The sequence below is a fragment of the Xenopus laevis genome, chromosome 5L (assembly GCF_017654675.1).
Source record: "Xenopus laevis strain J_2021 chromosome 5L, Xenopus_laevis_v10.1, whole genome shotgun sequence".
NCBI lineage: Eukaryota > Metazoa > Chordata > Amphibia > Anura > Pipidae > Xenopus > Xenopus laevis.
The window spans coordinates 85,743,298-85,766,851 of NC_054379.1; the positions used below are offsets into that span (position 1 = coordinate 85,743,298).

General features: G+C 34.8%; 1 protein-coding gene across 4 annotated transcripts in view; it reads left to right on the top strand.

Annotated features, from left to right (window-relative positions):
• The window catches only part of usp45.L (ubiquitin specific peptidase 45 L homeolog), a 70,937-nt gene that overhangs the window by 3,954 nt on the left and 43,429 nt on the right, over positions 1–23,554 (top strand). For 2 of the 4 annotated variants that reach the window (XM_041563010.1, XM_041563011.1), the window contains exons 3-7: positions 1,736–1,832; positions 2,387–2,556; positions 5,259–5,362; positions 6,000–6,100; positions 22,686–22,834. In XM_041563010.1, the coding sequence (XP_041418944.1) occupies positions 1,736–1,832; positions 2,387–2,556; positions 5,259–5,362; positions 6,000–6,100; positions 22,686–22,834 (621 nt within the window). The remainder of the gene's footprint in view (positions 1–1,735; positions 1,833–2,386; positions 2,557–5,258; positions 5,363–5,999; positions 6,101–22,685; positions 22,835–23,554) is intronic. The other 2 variants (XM_018263372.2, XM_041563012.1) reach the window with 2 other exon arrangements.

Below are 23,554 nucleotides of genomic sequence, written 5' to 3' on the forward strand. Positions count from 1 at the left end.
TTTGTTGATACTGGCTGAATTCATCCAACCGTTGACTTTAACCAGGGCCCCAGTCCCTGAACTAGCCACAGCCCCACAGCATGATGGAACCTCCACCAAATTTGACAGTAGGGAGCAGGTGTTTTTCTTGGAATGCGGTGTTCTTCTTCCACCATGCAAAACACTTTTTGTTATGATCACATAATTACATTTTTGTCTCATCAATCCAAAGCACTTTGTTCCAAAATGGCTGTGGCTTGTCTAAATGAGCTTTTGCGTACAACAAGCGACTCCGTTTGTGGCGTGAGTACAGAAAGGGCTTCTTTCTCATCACCCTGCCATACAGATGTTATTTGTGCAAGTTGTGCTGAATTGTAGAACGATGTACCGATACACCATCTGCAGCAAGATGTTCTTGCAGGTCTTTGGAGATGGGTTGTCTGTAACCATTCTGACAATCCTCCGCATATGCCACTCCTGTATTTTTCTTGGCCTGCCAGCAGCAGCAACTGTGCCTGTGGCCTTCCATTTCCTGATTACATTCCTTACAGTTGAAACTGACAGTTGAAACCTCTGAGATAGCTTTTTGTAGCCTTCCCCTAAACCATGATACTGAACAATCTTTGTTTTCAGATCTTTTGAGAGTTGCTTTGAGGATCCCATGCTGTCACTCTTCAGAGGGGAGTCAAACAGAAGCACAATTTGCAATTGGCCACCTTAAATACCTTTTCTTGTGATTGGACACACCTGCCTATGAAGTTCAAGGCTTAACAAGATAATCCAACCAATTTGGTATTGCCAGTAATCAGTATTGAGCAGTTGCATGTATTCAAATTAGCAAAATTACAAGGGTACCCAAATTTTTGCACAGTCCGTTTTTCACATTTGATTTAGATTCATACAACTGAAAATGGCTTCACTAAAAATCTTTGTTCAGAAAAACAGCCCAGTACTCAAATGTTCCTGGGAAATGAAAGACATACCACTGTTATCTTTTTTGTTGAAAGTGGAGTAAATTATTATGCAGTCTGAGAGGGGTTCCCAATTTTTTTCATATGACTGTACCCAACATATTTAGAGCTGTTACATTAAAAGGGGTTATATAATATTAAAGTGTTGGTATTTAATGCTTTAGACTAACAAAAATAGATCTTTGGGTATCTTAGATATATATTTTTTTTAATCTTAAAGCCAAAAAATAATATTTTGTATTTTGATTGCTCTGGCAACCAATCAAAAATTTGCCTTAATTGTTCTAACAGCTGACTGGGGAAAAAAAAAGCTGATTGCCGAGTGTATATTTGCCCGTTTTGATAAATGAAACACTGTGGTATCTGTAACTTTATGGTGAACACAGTTTTACCAGTCTAGAATCCTTTCTTAAGAAACTGGGTTTTTACCTATATTAGTACATCCCATTTGCAAATCCTGTTTGAATTAGCATTCTCAGACTGCTTCTCATTATTTAACTTTCTTAAAGGGGAACTATTGCGAGAATGTAAACTTCATATTAGCTTCAGCACACTGAAATAAGAAACTTTCTTAATACAATTAACTGAAAACTCTGTAATAATTAAGTTTATCTTCACTAATCCTCTCTCATCATCTGTTTTTCCTCATTCTGTTTTCATTCAGGAGTTGGGTGTCAGCTGAATGATCCAATATATCTTATAGAGGGAGGGGGGCTCCTTTGATCTGCATATTCGCTTTCATGGCATGTATGTTATTTCATTGAGGATGTGTTTTACTTTTCAAGCACAACACCCAGCAAGGGAGCCATAAGCAAGAAAGCATTCCTCCTGCTTCCTCTTCACTGCTTTTCCAAAAATTGGCTGTCGTGGCTGGAACTAGGGGTAGGCAAAAGAGTCACCTGCCTAGGGTGCAACAGTTGGGGGGCACAGGGCAGGTACCCCCTCAAGAGCCTTCTGCCTTCTCCTGCCCAACTTTGTTGGCTGCAACTTGAACTTAATTTATAAAAACAGATGTTAATTGTATCTGTTTTAACATGGTAACTTGGTCTTTACATTCTATGTGATGTTGTCCCACAGTGTATTATAAAATGTAGAGAGAAAATTCCTTATCATTCCACTTTCTTATCTGGTTTCAGTATTTTCAGGCTCATCAACAGCTTAAGGAGCAGCCACCTCCTTTCAGTAACATAAGGAAAACAGGGACTGGAGAGCCTTCAATGAAGTTAATATTCTTTATTCAGCACTCCATGTTTCATGTTTGAAACATGTAGTGCTGAATAAAGAATATTAACTACATTGAAGGCTCTCCAGTTCCTGTTTTCCTTGTATTATAAAATGTGTTGTTTAAAATCTCCTAGCTGTAAACTATATTTTCTTTTTTATTGTTTGCAGATACATGGTTTGACTAATGCATTTATTGGTGTAATTATTTGCAGGTCTAACTTGTCATCATGTGAGTCAAGCAGTAGATGTGAACCATGTTAAAAGAGCAGTCTCCCAGGCTGTGTGGTCAGTATGCACAGAGTGTATGAAAGAGAGAAGGGCAAAAGATGGTGAATTAGTTGTTCCTGTAGAAGTCTGGCTCTGCCTTAAATGTGGCCACCAGGTAACAATTAAAATACAATTTGGCCCAGTGTACAGGACAGAATTTGGACTGTGGTAATATAGACACTTAAACCAATCAGAGATACTTACATTGTAATCTTGTATTTCATTTCAGTGTGAAACTAGTATATACATTTGTTAAGAGTGGAATAGTAAACTTTAGCTAACTGGCAACTTTTGTAGCTTTCCCATGCTGTTTGCTGCAAGACAGAAGTTACAATCTTTGGGGTCCATAGTTATATAGATGCATTTTTGTCTCAGAATTTACTGTATAGTACAACATCCAAGTCACAGCATCAGCTAGTTATTAAACAGCATTATTTTTTCTAAAGCTCCTGCACTTGTACAAACACTAAAGTTCATTTTCTATAATTTATAAATGTACTGTATACATTATGAAATCAGTAGTGTATGTTATAGATGTTAAAGGAACAGTAACACCAAAAAATTAGTGTTTTAAAGTAATTAACATATACTATACTGTTAGCACGCACTGGTAAAACTGGTGTGCTTGCTTCAGAAAGACTAGTATAGTTTATATTAACAAGCTGTGTAGCCATGGGGGCAGCCATTCAACTGTCGACTGTCCCCTGTTTTAACAGTTTGAGGTAAATTGTCCATTACAGTTCCATTATACTTAAATTAACCGCACATGGGGTACTTTTTGGTACTATTTGCAGCATTCACTTTTGGAAAAGCACAACAGAAACTTGTGTGAAAATTATCTGACTAACACTTTCATTTATATACCAGCATAATTAGTGTTTTAAAGTAATTAACATATACTAAACTGTTAGCACGCACTGGTAAAACTGGCGTGCTTGCTTCAGAAAGACTAGTATAGTTTATATTAACAAGCTGTGTAGCCATGGGGGCAGCCATTCAAGCTGTAAAAAATTAGAAAAGGCACAGGTTAAATAGCACATAACAGATAAGTCCTGTCCAATACAGTGGTGTTTTATCTGTTTACTGCTATGTAACCTGTGCCCTATCTCCTTTTTTCCAGCTTGAATGGCTGCCCCATGGCTACACAGCAGATTGTTAATATAAACTATAGTAGTCTTTCTGAAGCAAACACACCCGTTTTACCTGTGCATGCTAGCAGTATAGTATATGTTAATTACTTTAGTTCTTTTGTTATTTTTATTTCACTTTGTTGACCTTGAATCGAATAATAAAAAGGGTAGCAGGTATCTTCTCCTGCCAGGAGTCTGTTTTTCAGCAAGCCTATCACAGGGTTACTTACTGATCTGATAGTACTGGCTCTGTATTTAACATTTTGCTAGTGAACTCTTTTTTTAATTTTGTTATTGGTATTGGGTATTTATGAGACATGATACAAATATACCACCATATTTATGCAACTTTAAGGAGATTGGACATTGAGAGAAATGTTGTTAATGTCAAATCAATGAGATAGGATTTTTAAAATCACTTCAAAGTGGCGTGGTTATTCATAAGTTATTGAAATGGAAAGATAAACAGCATTTTGAAAACAATGAGCATTAAAGACAAATATTTTTTTAGAAGTAAAACAAAAATGACTAGACTAGGACTATTCATACAACAAAGTACATAGCTATTTAGAACACTGATATAATTATTAGTTCTGAGATTCTTCTTCAGTTGGTGAGAACCCCCTTGAATGTCCTGATGGCTGGAACTGATGTACATAATTCTTGGTTTAGCGCACACAAGTATTATCTAATGGTAATAATAATATAGAATATAATAATAATAATAAGTAAAACCCCTCTCTATTCAATGGACCACCAATTAGAGAAAATTCAAGTATCTGTGCAGCAGTGTCGAAATTAACAGTTTCAATTGATTGGTTAAAGGTTACTAACCCAGTGTTACTTCAATTATTGGGCAGCCATTGCTGGATTACCCAATAAAGTGCTATGTACTAGGTGCTAATAATTCATCAGCAATTAAAAACCATGTAATAGGATTAATTAATATTGTGCTATAAAGTGCTAGTGCTTCAAATGAAATTAAGGAGTTGACTTAAATAACCAGGATTAAGTTGACCCAGGTGAAATTAAAGTTAATCCATTATTATATATCACACATTAAAATCCATTCATTATAGAAGATTGTAAATAACTGATTAACTGTTAAAAAGTAAACTTTACTAAATTCATTAAAATTGCTGCAAATCAATTAAGGTAATCTTTGAGAACTGCATAAAAATTGGTGAATAGTAATTAATCCATACACCCCCGTTAAAGTTATAGGGTGTTAACAAATGTATATCTATTTAAATCTGGCTTAACCAAATACTCCCAAGTAAAATAGTCCAATCAAACTTGTATTTGGGTTCTGTACAACCACACCTGTAAATTATTTTAAAGCTGACTTGGGGATTTTCACTTCAACTTTTTCCCTAGTACTTTATACTGATATGTGGATATTTATGTAAATAATTCATAGGTAAAACATTAATGTTAATAAGGAATGTCAACCATCATGGGGGTGGGGGGAGAGCCAAAAGTTAGGTACCTTGCAGTGATTGCATTCACTTACCTGATACTCCAGGCCGGTGCGCCTATCAGCAGAAAACTCCAGCGGCCAGGAATTCTCTCAAGCGAATACCATGGAGCATTCCTTTTCCTGGATGTAATGTCATTTTTTTATATAATAAAATCTTGGGCAATCATGGGCTGTTGTTTATCTATTTAACCTTTTAAACCTATTTAGGGCTGTGGAGCCAATTCTGAATGCCAGCATTCTCTGAGACACTTTAAAGCTCTCCACACAGAGCCTCACTGCATTGCAATCAATCTCAGCACATGGGTAACTTGGTAAGTACGTGCTTGCTAATTTATTTAATGTTTTTGAACTGTATATTGCTCTTGTTGCTGATTATTATACTTAAGTTCCATTATACTTAAAGTAACCACACATGGGGTACTTTTTGGTACTATTTGCAGCATTCACTTTTGGAAAAGCACGACCGAAACTTGTGTGAAAATTATCTGACTAACACTTTCTGGGGACATTTACATACCAGCACATTTACATTTACGTAATCAGCATTTTTTTCTACACACAGTGCAGTGTTATTTTCCACCATGCCAGTGACATTATGGTTGTTCGGGGGGTATCCACTGCAGTTTGGATGCATGTTTACCTAAAAGAAAACATGACATATATAAAGCACATACAGTACGTTACAAATAAGCCACCTTGCTTAGTTCCTTTGTAGAAAATTCATTCATACATACATATTGTAGATCTGAGCAAGATATTATTTAGAGAAAATAAGTGACCATATATTGGTTTAATATGGGTATGCAGTATATTTCCGAAAATATGTAGTATTTGGTGATCCAAAATAATATCGGTCCTTCTGCCTGAAATCCCCTATGTTTAGATGTAAGGTAATGCTGTAATGAAATACTTGTGATAGTATTTGTGGTAAAATGTTGTGTTTTTCAGGTGCTACGAATGTGATGAAGAGCTGTTAACCCACTGCAACAAAAAGGTGCTGGCACAGATGGTTGATTTTCTCCAAAAGCATTCATCTCGTTCTGCAAAAGGTAAGTTGTCGTGAAGGTGTTGTAACTTCTGTGATATCTTATTAAAAAACAACAGATTTCCTTTGGGAACTCCTTTTTTTTGTAAGCTATAATGATATTCAAGTAATATTTCAAATTCTGCTCATTATAGTCTACCTATACATTAGAATAATGTTCTGTGCATGCATTTTGGCAATAGCTTTATTACTGTTTAGTTTTTAATTGTAATATAACTTCTAGCTTGTTCTATATACATATAATGAGGCATATAGCCATGTGCATCTACTGAAGATTCTATTACATATATAGATAACAATGACATTAAAATATCTATGGATGACTTGAGTATAGTTGCAATATAACAAAAAGACTGACATTGTTGGGGTTGGTACAATAAAAAAATTACATTGGTTACAGTGTAACCAAAGTTTTCTATCTGCATATGAAGTATATGGAATCATTTAGCCCATCAGAAAATACCCTGTAAACAAATATTCGGAATCACAGAGCAGTTCCATAGCCAAAGACACAATGTCGTAGTCAAATACTTTCATATAGGTTGTGAAAGGTCGTGAAATGCAATTAGGGACGGAATATTTCATGAAGAATTCAGGGATTCGCCCGAAAACCAAATAGTTGATTTGGTGCATCCCTATTGAACAGTCAAACCTTAGTTTTTAAAATGCTGCATTTTGCACAATTTTTTTTGCTGCCCCACCTATTTAAAATTAATTTAAGTGGGAGTGTTTACCCCATTTTACACCAAATGTTCCCACAGTTTTTGGTCTGGTTTAACTAGAAATAGCTTTAAAGAAACAGTTCAGGGTAAAAATAAAAACTGCCTAAATACATAGGCTGTGCTAAAATAAAAATGTTTCTAATATAGTTATATTATAGTAAAAATGTAATTTATAAAGGCTGGAGTGACTGGATGTCTAACATAATAGCCAGTTCTCTAACTTAGTCAGCGACTTGAAGGGGAGCCACATGGGACATAACTGTTCAGTGATTTTGCTATTGATCCTCAGCATGCAGCTCAGATTTAAAAGCAAACGGTTATGACCCATGTGCCCCCCCCCTCAAGTCTCTGATTGGCTACTGCCTGGTAACCAATCAGTGGAAACCAAGAGAGCTGCAAAGCAGGAGGTAGTGTTCTGGCTATTATGTTAGACATCCAGTCACTCCAGCCTTTATACATTACATTTTTGGCTAACTAACTATATTAGAAACATTTTTTATTTTGCACAGCCTATCTATTTACCTAGTTTTTATTTTTATTCTGAAAAATTTCTTTAAACTGTTCAAAATATTAACCACATGGTCCTTCTGGAAATGGCAAATTCCAGTTAGTTTGCATAGTTAGTGCCCAGCCACAAACCACAGAGAGGCCAGATTATTGATCTTTGAGTTCAAGGGGAAAAAAAACGAACTAGCTTAAAACTTAGTATAAAACAGAATAGTCTCAGTGGCATTTTTTGATGAAAGAAAAGTCATTTTTTTTTATTTTCAGTGCGGCTGAAAATTTGAAAGTTTAATAAACTGGAGAAAAAAATGGGAAGACATTCCCATTGGCTTCCGAGGGTTAGGCTGTGTATCTGACTTTGAGAGTGGTTTTGCAAACACTGTCCTGTAGTGTATATACTGTACTGTATTAATACTGTTTTAATAAAAAGGTTCAGTAAGTACTGTATCTCAAAGAAAAATTGACGCCTGCACTTATATCATTTGAATATTTAGGGGCATATTTATCAAGGGTCGAATTTCGAATTGAAAAAAACTTCAAAATATGAATTCAAAAAGACCAACCGAAATTAAGTTGAAGTTTTTTTTGGGGTGGAATCGATCCGTTTTAGATCAAATAGGTCTGTATTAGAATCGTTCTAATCTAATTAATATCGCATTCGATCAAATTTGATTCAAAGTTTTTCCCCAAAAAAACTTGGATTTTTCAAAGTCCACCAATTGACTCTAGGAGGTCCCCCATAGGCTAAAACAGCAGTTCGCTAGGTTTTAGATGGTGAATGGTCGAAGTCGAATTTTTAGAGAGACCGTACATGATAAATTTCGATATTCAAATTTTTTTCAAATCGAATTTGGACTATTCCCTAGTCGAAGTACACAAAAAATAGCTCAAAATTCACCTCAACCCTTGCTAAATCTGCCCCCTTAAATTATCTTTAGCACATTTCCCTGATTTTACTTTTTCCCATATTTTACACCATTTTTTTAATCCCCATAAAATATAAAATAGTTTTCTACTGGAAATGTTTTGCCACTATACACATATGTTTTTGTCCATTAGGCATTCAAGAAAGCATTTTAGGATTTTAAGAGAGTGGCTGTTTTAGGATGAATAATACAAGTGATACAAGGTCTAAGATGATGCTGAGAACTGGTTGTGAATAGGTTCAAGTAGGTGGTCAGTTTATGAAAAGCTTAGACTTGTTCATAAGTGCTCTCAGTGAGCATAGACTCTCCTGGCTTCCTTGTGCCTTTGTCATTCTGTTCCATACTTGGGATCATGAGCCAGGTAGTGGGTAATGCGGAGCTATGGCAAATAATTTTTTTTCAAATTTGATTTATAATGTAATAAGATTTTTGCAACATCGCTTTTTTTATTGAAAATAAAATGTACCTTAAATATTTAAGATAAGTTTTACTATATATTCTACTATATATTTACTATATATATATGTGTATGTATGTTTGTGTGTGTGTGTGTATATATATATATATATATATATATATATATATATATATATATATATATATATATATATATATATATATACATATATATACAGTATATATATATATATACAGTATATAAAAAAAGATCTCTCTCAACCCTGTGATTCACCCTGTCTCAGTAAGATTTGCCTTTATTTCAGCTGTAAAACATGTGCAAATTACATTATTACCAGACGAATGGCTTCAGTAATTACATTAAGCGGCTGGGATGAAGCTAACGCTGGGTTCCCAAAAGAATGCTTGCAGCTGTAGGTGTCTCACAGCCAGGGCCGGACTGGGAGAAAAAAGCAGCCCTGGCAAAAAAAATCAAAGCAGCCCACTTCAGGTATTGGATTGGTTATCTGGAAACCCATTTTTCAGAAAGCTCCAAATTAGGAAAGGCCGTCTCCCATAGACTCCATTATATGCAAACAATCCAAATGTTTAAAAGATTTAATTTTCTCTGTAATAATAAAACAGTAGTTTGAGCCAAACTAAGATATAATTAGTCTTTATTGGGAGCAAGTTTTTTTAATCCATTCCTTGGACACAATTATACAGGGGAATATTAGATAAAAACCTGTGAACAGATGCCCGAAGCCTGCCATGTCCTGCATAGAAAACTGCACATAGATAGTTAGAATCTCAGCTGCCATAAAGCAGGGCAAGACTGCTGTGAATAATTAAACTGTGCAGTGATATTATCAGTATTATGACATAACAGAGTTGACGCGTTTCATGGCGTCTTGCCACTTCCTCAGAAGCACAGGCATAAGCATAGACCTAAGCATCTGAGGAAGTGGCGAAACGCCACGAAATGCGTCAAGTGTGGGGGAGAAGTCATATCCACATAATGTACTGATGATTTTAAAGGATATCTAATAAAGAATGTTTTAATTCCTCCTAACCACTGTGTGCTCCATATCGCTATTGCTACACATATATCTGTAGGACACGAGACTGCTTGTAATTTGTTACTACACAGGCGCAAATGAAGAATTCTTTCCCAAAAATAAACTAAAAACACTTTTTTCTAACATATAAGGCAACATTTATAAGATTAATAGACAGCTAACTCACACACAGTGCAGATTTCAAAATGTACATGACCTATAACTTTAGATGAACAGTATTATACATAGATATATATATATATATATATCTATGTATTTTTTTTTTTTTTTTTTATTCATGTCAGTATCACTTTAAGTAGCAGGTAGTAGTTGTTCTTACCTGCCCTTTCTCTGTACAGTTGGAGGGGGGGGGGCAAGGGGGGAAATGCAGAACAGCAGCAGAAAATTCCATCCTTCCCTTCATCCCTTCATTGGAGCGTTTGAAAAGCACTGCAAAGTTTTCCCCATGCAGCTCTTCAGTTTCCGGCTCACTTCTGCTGCGCGCCCTCTACTGGTAGGAAATGTTAGTGCGGGTCCTGCAAAATGACATTTCTCTCTTCATCCAAGCGCAAGGGCCCTGCGCACAAGAGATCGCACAGTCGCACACTGTCAATGCGGCCCATTTACACGGCATGGGCAGCGGCCCAACGGGCATTTGCCCGTATTCACAAATGGCCAGTCCGGGCCTGCTCACAGCTGATCCTATGGGCAGTTAGATCTCACAATATGTACATGGTTTCAGAGAGAAGTACATGTATGACACAGCGCTGTACAAAGAAACATTGCTTTTCTAGGAGGAACCACCCAGGAAGTAACTGGAAAAAAGTTTAGAAAGCTACTAGTATTTTCATGGCTTGGCTGGTGTAATTATACATTTTCTTTTTTGCCAGGCTTTCTGAGTTTGCATATAGTTCATGTATTAAGCAAGGATTTTGTTTGGATATCATACTGAGAATCATGATTAAACCCCCTTGTTCAGCTCCTTTACCCTTTTTATTCTGGGTGAGAATAATATTTAATGTAAGTATTTAGAATGTGTCGTTCTTGTTACATCATCAAATTTTCCAGTTAGTTAGAAAGGTAACATCATTGTTGGGTGTGCTCCTTTTCATCCCCAGCAGTTTGTTGGATTTTTGCAGCACCATGCTTTTCATGTCTCAGGAGTCTGATGCTATTGATGTGCCAAATTAAAATGGTCATGTTTGATTGGCATGATCTACTAGTGATGGGCACATTTTTGCTGTTTATTTGCCATGAAAAATGCCCATATAGACTCCAGTGTATTGTTAAAAAAAAAAAAAAAAAGTTGTGTGGCTTGGAAAAAGTAGTGGCTTCAATGTATTTTGCTAATTTTTAGCGAAGTGAAGCGGGACAAATTAGCCTATCGCTATTTGTTACCTTAGTAGATTTTATGGTCTCCCTTTTTAATGTTATTGCAGTTCTATGCTTTTCCATAAAGAAGCAATTCCTCCTCCACAAAGAAGCTAAAGATCTAGGGAGCAGCATCTATTCCATGGAAACTTTTATCAACCAAATTAAATTTGAGGTTTTCGTGTGTGTTTAACATACTTTTACAATTTACTGAATCTTTATGAACACTTGATCCAAAAATACATCATGTATTGGTGAGTGCTGGTGACCCAGTTGTCCATGTTGTCAATTGAAGCTTTTAGCAAGTTGGATGTATTTTAGCTTTACTGTGGTAACATTTAGGTATTCATATGAGACACAAAGTATATAGTGTTACTTTTTCAAAATCAATAACTGTACTTCAAATAGTAATCAAAGCATAAAATAGAATACAATGCATTAGTCTTTTTCTATTCAAGTTAAATCTGGGGAACAAGTGAAGGTTTCTTGAGGTAAATATTGTTCCTGGTATAGAAGAGATTTCTTTCCTGCCAGTTAGGTACTCAGGTATGTTTATTGTATACTATTATGTCACTTAAACTGAAGCACAGTTTTTAATTGGAATGTCTGAAGAGTTAGTAGTGCTGTATAATGCTGCAAGAAGAGGTTTTCTAATAAAAGAATTCTATTAACTGAGCTCTTATTATCCAGACCTTCAGCTGAAGAAGCACAGAGGTGTGTTCAATAGCAAGAGCTTTGACCTTGAAGCAAAGGTTGCATATACAGTACCTTTAACAAAGACTACTAATAACAAAAAAAGTAAATATGTTGCTATGAAAAGATCTGAGAAAAGGATTTGGGTAAACAAAATACATAGTACACCAATAGAGTTTATTTTTCTCTAATTATAAGCAGCCTATTGTCACGTTGCAAAACAATCATGTGAAATATCCTGGTGCCATTGAAATACTATATTGCTGTCACCCCAGTTCTCGAATATTTAGCCACAGAGACTAAAAAGTACACCGTTTATGAATAAGGGTTAAAGTAAAGTGTACATTGCGTTAACAGTGTATCTACTAGTAATGAATAGTTCAGCGTACAGTTAGGCGCATATATATTTGGACAGGGACAACTTTTTTTCTAATTTTGGTTCTGTACATTACCACAATGAGTTTTAAATTAAACAAGTCCCTGAAATTAAGTGAATTAAATCGGAAAGTCTGCAGTTCAACTACATCTGAGTTTTATTTATTATAATTTAATTGTGGTAATGTACAGAACCAAAACTAGAAGAAAGTTGTCTCTGTCAAAAAATATTTATGGGCGTAACAGTATATTATTGACAATACTATTATTGTCAAGTGACTATAGAATGAGACTTGAAAGGCAGGGTTCTGATCTTTTACTCCAATCTTAAAGGCAGCAACTGCCAACTGACTTAAAGGAAAACTATACCCCCAAAAGTAATACTTAAGCAACAGTTTATATCATATTAAGTGGCATATTAAAGAATCTTATCAAACTGGAATATTTATTTAAGTAAATATTGCCCTTTTACATCTCTTGCCTTGAACCACCATTTTGTGATGGTCTGTGTGCTGCCTCAGAGATCACCTGACCAGCAATACTGCAGCTCTAACTGTTACAGGAATAAGTGTTGACACAACTCTGTATGTTAACTGGCTCATGTGACCTAAGAAGTATAGTTTGTTTGAATTGTTTGTGTGCACAGGGATCTTACGATCCCAGGGGGCGGCCCTTATTTTTTAAAATGGCAATTTTCTATTTATGATTACCCAATGGCACATACTACTAGAAAAGTATATCATTATGAAAATGGTTTATGTAAATCAAGCAGGGTTTTACATATGAGCTGTTTTATGCAATATCTTTTTATAGAGACCTAAATTATTTGGGGGGTATAGTTTTCCTTTAAACTTGCATGTAAATATAATACAGTACAATCCTGGCCTGCAAAGAGACAGCAAACCTACTGATTAATAATGTATGTCAGTGCGCATTGTTGTACAGGTATGGGACCTGTTATCCAGAATGTTTGGGACCTGGGATGTTCCGGATAACGGATCTTTCCGTGATTTAGATCTTCATACCTCAAGTCTTCTAGAAAATCATGCGAACATTAAATAAACACAATAGGCTGGTTCTGCTCCCAATAAGGATTAATTATATCTTAGTTTGGATCAAGTACAAGCTACTGTTTTATTATAATAGAGAAAAAGGGAATCCTTTTTAAAAATATGGATTATTTGATTATAATGGATTCTATGGGAGATGTTCATTCTGTAATTCGGAACTTTCTGGATAACTGGTTTCGGGATAACGGATCCCATCCCTTTAATATGTTCTCCTTAGGTATTTATTACCTTCTGGCTGTCAATATCAGGTGAAATACTTATCCAAGAGGAGGTGACTTTTTTTGTATAACAGAAGTTTCACTACCCATCGAATATTACAATAGCCTTTTTGGTACTTTACTCTTTTTCTATTTTGTTCTTTTCTTTCTTCCAAGACCAGTTCACCCTAGCAACAATGCAGTGGTTTGAATGAGAGCCTAGAAGGTGAATAGGAGAGGGCCTTTGTAGAAAAATAAATGATATAATAAAAATAAAATTATAACCTAACAAAGGAATTGCTTTTTGGTTGCTGTGGTCAATCATCATCATCATCATCATCATTTATTTATATAGCGCTGTCAAGATACGCAGTGCTTTAGTCAATGCCCTCATGTAAAAGCTGTAACAGGCAGAAGAGGAACACAACTCAAAAGTCATTGCTGTGGTTAGGAATGGTAGTTATTGAGAGAGACTGTTCTGGAACAAAACCTTCACAGTGAAATGTAGAATAGAATAGGGTTATTCTATTATACGCATATGTAGAAATATATTCCAAACATCTTAAATGCTAATTCTGCAGACAGACTTGCATGAAATTATTTTGCTTTACTCTGTATCATGCACTAAACGTATACACAGTATTATGTACAGGTATGGGATCCGTTCTCCAAAAAGCTCCAAATTATGGGAAGGCTGTCTCCCATAGACCCCATTTTAATCATATAATTTAATCATTTAATAATTCACATTTATAAAAAAAACATGTTCTTTTTCATTATAATAATTAAACAGTACCTTGTACTTCACCCCAATTTATTAATCCTTATTGGAGGAATAACAATACCCATTTGGCTTATATATTGTTAAAATATTTTTTTTTAGCAGACTTAGGGGCAGATTTATCAAGGGTCGAAGTGAAAATTCGAAGTAAAAAATTAAAATTTCAAGATTTTTTTGTGTACTTCGACTAGGGAATCTATCATGCACTGTCTCTTTAAAACTTCAACCATTCGCCATCTAAAACCTGCCAAATTGCTTTTTAAGCCTATGGGGGACCTCCTAGAACCTATTTGGAGTCAATTGGTGGGCTTTGAAAATTCAATGTTTTTTTATTTATTTATTTTTTTGGAAAAAACTTTGAATCAAATTCGATCAAATACGAAGTTTAGAACGATTCGAATGAATACAGCCTATTCACCCGCAGAAAAAAACTTTGAATTTCTTAATACATTTCGGTTGGTCTTTTTTTATTCGAATTTCGAAGTTATTCGAGTTAAAAAAAAAAAAACTCCCATTACCTCGAAATTCGACCCTTGATAAATCTGCCCCTTAAGATATGGCTTTCCAAATTATGAAAAGACCCTTATCCGGAAAACCCCAGGTTTTATATCTTTGACAGAAAATGAGATGCGCAGTAACACCCTATCTATTGTTCTTATTACATATCAGTATGGCTCTTTGGGTCCCTTCCAGCACTTTAAACATCTATGCACAGTTGTCTTTTTTTACTTTTTTGTTTTGCAATTGAAAAAATTGTGTTGAATTATTATAGAAACAAGGGTATAAATGAAGCACATTGCTCTACTTGTTTTACTCAACATTAAAACCTCGACTTCCTTTTTGTTACTCTATATAAATTACATCTCTGTAACACAATGAACAGCAGTACCCACTAAGATTTCTTAAGAAAAGAATGTCACCCTTTACTAGTGCATAGAACCTGGCCTAGGTGAAAAAAATCTTCATATGATGAGTTTTAGCAGATCTTGGGTAGCACTTGCCCTCCGCTATTTCACATCCCTTACAAACTGATAAGTGGGAGAATTACTGACCTGCTTATGTGAGTCATGCCATGCATGCCAGGGGCAGAACATGCTGTCTTACTTCCTAATTTGTTGTTTTTTTTTATCATAATAAAACCTGGTTATCTGTTTTACATATTATATTTATGTAAGTAATGTTAAAAATGTTTGATGTTTTCACAAGTATAATACATGTAGGCTTTTACAACCTAGTGCTGGTATGTGACCCATGAACAGATTTATCAAATTGTGACTTTAGATTTTAATAAATATAAACCCACCCACATATTATGGGATTTTTAGAGCTTTATTTATCAAATGAACCCCCAAATTTAATAAATACCACTGTTTGCCCAGGAGCAGTAACCAATAGCAACCAACAAGATGTTTGCTTTTAAACAGGGGACCAGTAAATGCTACCTGCATAAACCCCAAAGAGATCTAACTTTCAGCCATTGATAAATACAATTCTAAAAATCCCATAGGAATGAATAGAATGTAGGTGGGTTTTTATTTATTAAGTTCTAAGCTCACATTTTGATAAATCTGCTCCTAAATTTTAACTGGACACTGTCTTTACAGGAAAAAAATCATTTGTATCATCTATTTCCAAGAACAGCTTTTACTAATATGTGATAAATGTGATAATACCTGTATGTAGGAGATTACAGGTTTGGGACCTGTTATCTAGCATGTTCGGGACCTGGAGTATTCTGTAATTTGGATCTCTATACCTTGTCTATTCAAAAATCATTTAAACATTAATTCAGTAAGGATTAATTATATGTTAGGTGGGATTAAGTACAAGGTACTGTTTTACTACAAAGAAAAAGGCATTCATTTTTAAAAATTTGAATTATTTGATTAAAGTGGAGTCTATGGGAGATGACCTTCCCATAATTCAGATAATGAGTTTCCGGATAACCTATCCCATACCTGTATTTGTACCCTTAGAGATTTAATGCTTCTCACCCAAAAGCTATTTTTGCATAATGAAAGACATTCCATTTTAAGCAACTGTCCAAGGTGCACACGTTTGGTAAGAATTTTTTGCAAGTTATTTTAAATTAGGGATGCACCAAATCCAGGATTCAATTCAGTATTCTGCCAGGATTCAGCCATTTTAAGCAGGATTCTGATTCGACTGAATCCTTGTGTCTGGCCAAACTGAATCCAAATCCTTGAAATCATGTTTTCGTCACAAAACAAGGAAGTAAAAAAAAAAATAATTCTCAGTTACTGATTTGCGTATGCAAATTAGGGTACGGATTCGGTTCGATTGAATCTTTCACAAAGGTTTCGGGGGTTCAGCCGAATCCAAAATAGTGGATTTGGTGCATCCCTATATTTGTTATCAGTGAAAAAGCTGATGAGCATGCATGGAAATTTCTTTTTGCTTTACACAGGGTTCGGATTCAGTTCAGCCAGGCACATGGATTCTTCCGAATCCTGAACAGGATTCCATTAATTTTCATTTTTCAAAAAATAAAATTGGTTGAATGTTGAAAATATACCTCCGCTTGACTATAGAAGTTCAACAAGTTTTATATATTTCTTCATTTTAATTTTCAAAATATTTTTGTGTGATAAATCACACAAATTCAAGTTTGCAAAACTAGAATTTGAAAATATTCCAGATCTTGTTTTTAATGACACAATTCTCAAATTAACATAAACAATGAATTTTGTCTTGGCATCTGAGTTCATTGAGCCCTATATAGTAATAAGGTTGCTGTATCCGTAATAGCACGCCAAGTGCGGCTTAAGACAACTGGTCTAGACTATTGTCTGGGGCTGTCGTTACAGTATGTGTTCAAAGTGTGGGGTGGAGTTTTTATAGGGCACCCAAATCCTGTGCAGTGAAGACTATGACAGATCATAAAGTGGTCTATAAAGTGGCAGAATTATGAATAGATATGTTCAAGAATATATTCTCAAGTTAGAGTGGCCACGCTGCTGTATACAAATTGGGTTGTATTGGTAACTATTGGCCTATAAGGAAAATCTTTAGATGGTGCTTCATTTGTGGGGAAAGTTTTTAAAGTTAAAAAACACGATGTAAATAACTATGCTTGTTTTTTGTTTTGGCCTTGAAATCATTTAGTAAAAAAACACTATACTAGTAAGTGCTAGTCAGTGATGGGGACTGAAACATTGCTAATTGTGTGAAGCTGCAATTTAACTATGAACTGAAATGCAGTTACTGAGTTTCCCCTGCAGACATGGTCCGCTGTGACAGTGCTGTCCATATTTGGTGGCCATGCAAGGAGAGCCAGGTGGTGCTACTGAGCATCGCACACTGAAGCGTGTTCAGATCTAAGGCTGACATTTGTCATCCTGTACTGCTGCAGGGAAGAGAAAAATCTGCTTTTCCATATGCTTTGAATTTCATTTTGCCTGCAGTTTTGTCCAGATGGCTTTTGAACATTGTTTACATTAAGATGCTCACCCAGATGTTTGTGAACGCCAATGGAAAATGCAAACAACTGTGATACACCAATATGCATAATTATTTACAACCATCTTACTTTTCACATCTTACTTTTCATACTTAGATGTATGCTATATATATTTTTTGCAATACTTTTCCTTTTTTTCAGATTTTTGCTCGAAAACTTCGAAAATCTTCGGATTATTGCCCGCAACCCAGTGCAGATCAAAATATCTTTGGGACTTCTCCCATTGATTTATATGCAACCTCAGCAGGTCTGAGATGCCAGATTTTCTGATTCAGACTTTTTCCATCCTCGGGGTATAATAAATTCCCAAAAAAATGTTTATTTTGTCCACTAAAATTTCGGATTTTATACAAAAAAAAAGCATAAATATTTTTTTGCCATTCGGAATTTAATAAATAACCCCCTTAATGTTATTGAGACCAAATCACTAATGGTGAATAAAAAGCAATGAATGATTAACAATGCTAATGGGGTGATTTATTAAAATCTGAATGTTAAAATCTCCAAAAATTTTAGTTCTTTCAAACGCTCTAATTTTACTAGATTTATTATACCCCAATGCTGCAAAAAGCCTGAATCTGAAAATCCGCAATACCTGTTAAGAGTTCCCGTCAGTGGGAGAGGCACCTGTCTCACTTTGAAGTTTTCGTGATCTGCGCTGGGTTTAGCCAGAAAATCCGACTTTTTCCGGCAAAAACTCGAAAAATTTGAGTAGTATGGGGGGAAAAAGCCTAAAAAATTCTAGCAATTCAGGGAAAAAGCCCCAAAAATTTTAGCAATTCGCTAAATTTTATTGAGTTTTTCAGCAATCCAATTAAATTGATTTTTTTTTATAAGTAAGCTAAAATCGGACATGGGAGTTTGGTCATAGTTTTTTTTAAAATAAAATATGAGATAAAAACAGATTTTAGTAAATAACCCCCTGAGTGTGTTTCATCAGAGCATTATCTCATGAAAATATTCCAGGGGAGGACTGCCCAAATTAAAATATAACGGAGTGTGCTGTGACATTTCTGTACTTAGTAATCAGTTGACCAGCTTCATTACCTAAATCAACAAAAGCTTTGTAACTAAAGGTCTATAACATTTCCCCCTAGAGCTCAAAGTGTATGTACTTAGAAGTACAGTGCTTTTGAAAATATGAAAAATCAAGGGGGCTTTATAATTTTTAAATAGTTTTTCTATATAAATATAAAATGGTGGATTTACTACAATCCTTTAAACATGGACCCTCTGGATCATTTTGAACTAAATTATATACCACATTTTATGAAGCACATCATCACTGGAGAATCTTTAGAAATGCAAAGAGTTTGGATTTATTTAAAGTTCCATTGCACTAAATGTTTTGGACAGCACAAGGCTTTCCATCATGTGACACATTAAGCTGCAGACGGTCCTGGCGTGCTTTCAAACGTGACTACAACCACCTTTCTTGCTACCTTCCATAGTATAGACAATATTAAACCCTTTAAAACAAGCCAGCAAGTGACATAACCTTTTTGCTGGGGGGCACATATTCTCATAAATCAGGGCAGTTCTAAGATATGGTATATACCCCACTCCAGGGTAAAACACACATGCATGTCTATTTTTACACAATTCTATTTTATAAACTTCTTTAATAATGTCACTTTTTGTAAGTCAACAAACGTTTGTTAGTTGCACTTAACTATATCAACATGTATTTACTGACTGATAAAATGTCTTAATATTTGGTATCATTGTTATTAATAACACATATCCAAAAGAACTTGCCATCTATGTTTTTTATATGATTCTATCAGTGATTGCACTCTGACATTAATTCCATATTTTTGCAGCATTTCAGAAACCATATTATTTTGGAGCATCCCGTTGTATGTAGTATAAAATTACTTTATATTTGGCCTTTTTCATAACTCAGTATTTAATATGCACTTATTTGTTTTCTCCAAAAATCCTCATTCTCTTCAATACTAGCAAAGCTTATGTGAAGAATAAAAGCAGAATCACAAATAGTATCAGACCTACTGTACATAAACCTTTTCATATGTCCTGCAGATGCAGTCCTGACTTTGAAAATATCTGTGCCTGCTTAATGGATATGCTCAATGTACTGGAAACTTATTATGTGTGACTTGTCAGTCTCATTTTATTTCTCTTTAATTAAGCATAGTCTTTAAAAGCATAATTACATGATTATTTCAAGTTCATGCAGGGAATGCATAAAAACTCCCCATGAGGAATCTCCGTAGCCCCTGACCGCAAAAGAACCTTTGGCTAAAGCACTCCATTAAATTAAATTGGGCTGTTTAATGTCACTAAAACACATTAATGAGACTTTAGTCTTTAACTCGTTATTGCAAATACACGAGCTCATATGTCAAAGTTTGATTTACCAAATCACAATTTCTGGTGCTTATTAAGTCCATAACCTGTTTACCTTGACGTGCTGTGTTAATCAATATTCTTTTTCAGTATCTCACAGAAGCCTTTTACTGATAGTTTCTCTAGGCTATAAGTTAATGATACACTAATATTAACTGCTATTAACAAAAATAATAGCAATAATAAAGATAACACAAAAGTGATAGATTGTAGTTGCGTGCCTGTGTATCTAAATTGTATCTAAATACTCTTTAACGCTCTAAATGCTCTTTATAGATTTCTAGAATTTTTGTCTGTCTGTTTTGGCTGTCTACCTGTCTTTCTATATGTTAATGTTCACATACATTTGGTTATATACAACGCTAGTGCCGTTGGCAGTGCATTGGAATGAAATACCAAGTGTCATCTGCGTCAACAGATGAAATGTTGCATCCAGCTGTTGGATGTATTCAGCAAGCCAAATACTGGAAGGCATTTATCTATTTTGTTGATTCCCTAGCTTCTAAGCTCAGGTGTGTGTTTGTGTGCCCGTGTGTTATGTCACTTTGATTCTAAATACTGATTTCAGTTCTCAAAAAAATCATGCTGTGGCACAGGTCCATCAGAATGAATAAATAACGTTACAATGTTTGTGAGCTTTTTATAGCTTTATGAACATAAAAAATTAATGTGACAATTGATTATTTTATTATTATTGTTTTTTGATTATTTTATATTATTTATGAATTCATTATTATTGAATTATTGATTCTTTAAAACACATTATATACACATTATATGCACATGACAAGCAAATGGAAAAAATTAGCTGTAGAAGCTGGTTATCAAAAAGTTATTCTATATATATATATATATATATATATATATATATATATATATATATATATATATATATATATATATATATATATATATATATATATAATATACTGGCACTCATTCATAACGGACATCAGCTCTTTTCGATCCTCTAGCGACTGTGGTCCCCTCATCCATCAGCCCTTCAAATGCCTTCTTTTTGGAGAATACTGATAAGTGATCAGAAAGCATTTATGGATGAGGACAATTGCAGGAATGTGGATTGAGATTGGCAAATGTACATCGATGGTGACTGGAAGACACCAGAGAACTAATGGAGGAAAGCTTTAAGCAAAAAGAATAGGCCCGACGGGCATGAAAGGAGAACTGAAGGGAGTGAGGGAGTTTGAAAACTTTTGATGATCATATGTGCATGTCATAATAATTTTTAGGGGTAATATCCTAATATGTACCCTGTAATTTCAGATACATAGGGCACTCTACTCTCTAATCCTATTAAAGAGAATGTGGCCAATAACTGGCTCAGCAGGGAGAAGTAACATGTAAACTAATTACTTTCTGATATTACAATGAAGAAATTATATGTGCAGCTCAGTACCATTTACTGCATGGACTATGTATAGTTTTGCACAAAATCAACAGCATGCGGTGCTGGGACTATTACAGTAGGAATTATATGGGAGTGACTTCATTTACAGGACTTCTGAACAAACAATGGATTGCTATAAACTTTTCAACATCATGTAATATGTATTTATGTATATACACTTATTTCATTTTGAGTTATGACTTTTCCTTAGTTTGTTTTTTTTATGTCTAATGTGGAATACTAAAATGTATCTGCAATATCCAAGGCATGGTTTACTCTCATTGTAGAAATCTATTATTTGGGTTCACCCAAATGGTAGATGTCTCAACATTTTACTCACAAGAAGTCTCAACACCCACAGTAACTTCAAGCAGGGTGGTTTTTTTACAGAATAGGGTGCTTTAAGACTGACCAGTCTGCTGCCAGTACAAAAAAATATATCAAACTTGATCTTTCAAAGGGCCTCAGCCTGCACAAATTTATTTCCCCCTTTCTCCATCATGGATGAGCAGCTCATTCACAGTCACCAGAGGCCATGAATATCCTAAATAATTATCCATATATCTGGTGCTTAGTGATATAACTTCTGTCACATGGAACTTGTTTATTATAATAAATAATGTATTCCATGTTGTAAATCGTGAGGATATTTAAAGTCACCTTGGAGTTCCGTGTCCAAGTCATGAAACTCTTTGGTAAGTTATCCTTATATTTTACAGTTGGAGGTACTGTACTTTATTTACAATATAATCTAGGTTAATATTAATAATCTGTTTGTTTAGAAAATTTAGTAGTGGTGATCACCTATTACAGAGCCTTGTTATAGGAAAGAGCTTTATGTTGTTTTTAATTTTCATTAATAATTTGGTGTTTTTATTGGATCTGACTATTTTTAATATAGAAGACATTTTTAGGTAATGTGTTTTTTTGCTACCACCTTTTACATTTCTTCTGTTTGCCTTTCTCTTTGCCTTTCTCTTTGCCCTTGTGTTAACAGTGATAAGAACAGTGGGCCTAGTACAAAAACACTGGGAACCACCATAGTTGAGTGGACATCAGATCTGATCGCTAAGTAAAATAACTGATTTACCATTTTGTGGACATTTTAAATGACTGTGTTTGTTTATAATGAGACAGTTTATATCCATTATTTTAATTGTGTTACATTTCATTAAATTGGCAATTGATACAATTTGTGTCCTTAGAACCCAATATCTTTTTGTTTGTTTTGTTTTAGGTTGCTCATCTAAAGTTATACTATTACACGGACAAAGGAACAAAGCTTGTGAAACACAAAAAGGAGACTCTGCGTCCAGCTGCACTTCTGTGCCAGTCAAGGGAATTAACAATTTGGGCAACACTTGCTTCTTTAATGCGGTCATGCAGGTTACATCAGTTGTTTTATATAATTTGACTGTACATTTTTTATATTCTTTTGTATTGTTTTTGACAAATTTTTATATTATTGTAAAATTTTTATTAAGGGGGCAGTGTACCCCCTTTTCAACATTATTTCAATAAATAGGGTTGGTTGCTGAACATTCCTTTTGCTTATTTTGTAGCCTTAATTATAATTTCACCATTTATGGTTCACATGGGCGATGCATTGCCCAGTTGAATAACAAGCATGCTAGATTGTGGGTTAAAATGTAAAGATTTACTGCATTAGAAAGATGGCCGCTTACTGGGATTTTTGAACCTCCAGTTAAAGATGGTGCACTGTTCACTACAATGAAAAAGTTTCCATCTAGTAAAAAAAAGTGAGATGATGTGGTTGTATGACAGTGGCTACACTGTGTTAACAATGGGTTGTTCAGCATTATGTGCTTGTCAAAGCAGACCCATATTTAACATAGTGACTTGGAGTGCTACTTCGCAATAATGTGTGCAGTTGCATGTCTATCTCAGGGTCAACTGGATGCAACTTTCAAATCTGTTTTCTACAGCCATCTCATCCTTCCCCTTCCTCTAGGCCTCTTTGCATCATAGCGCCAACAGTGCTACGCAATATGTTGGCGCTATATAAATACATGTTAATAATAATTTTAATTTAGGCTTAGGAATGTCTAGTATTTTGAAAATATTGGTGGGAGAGCATGGATATGG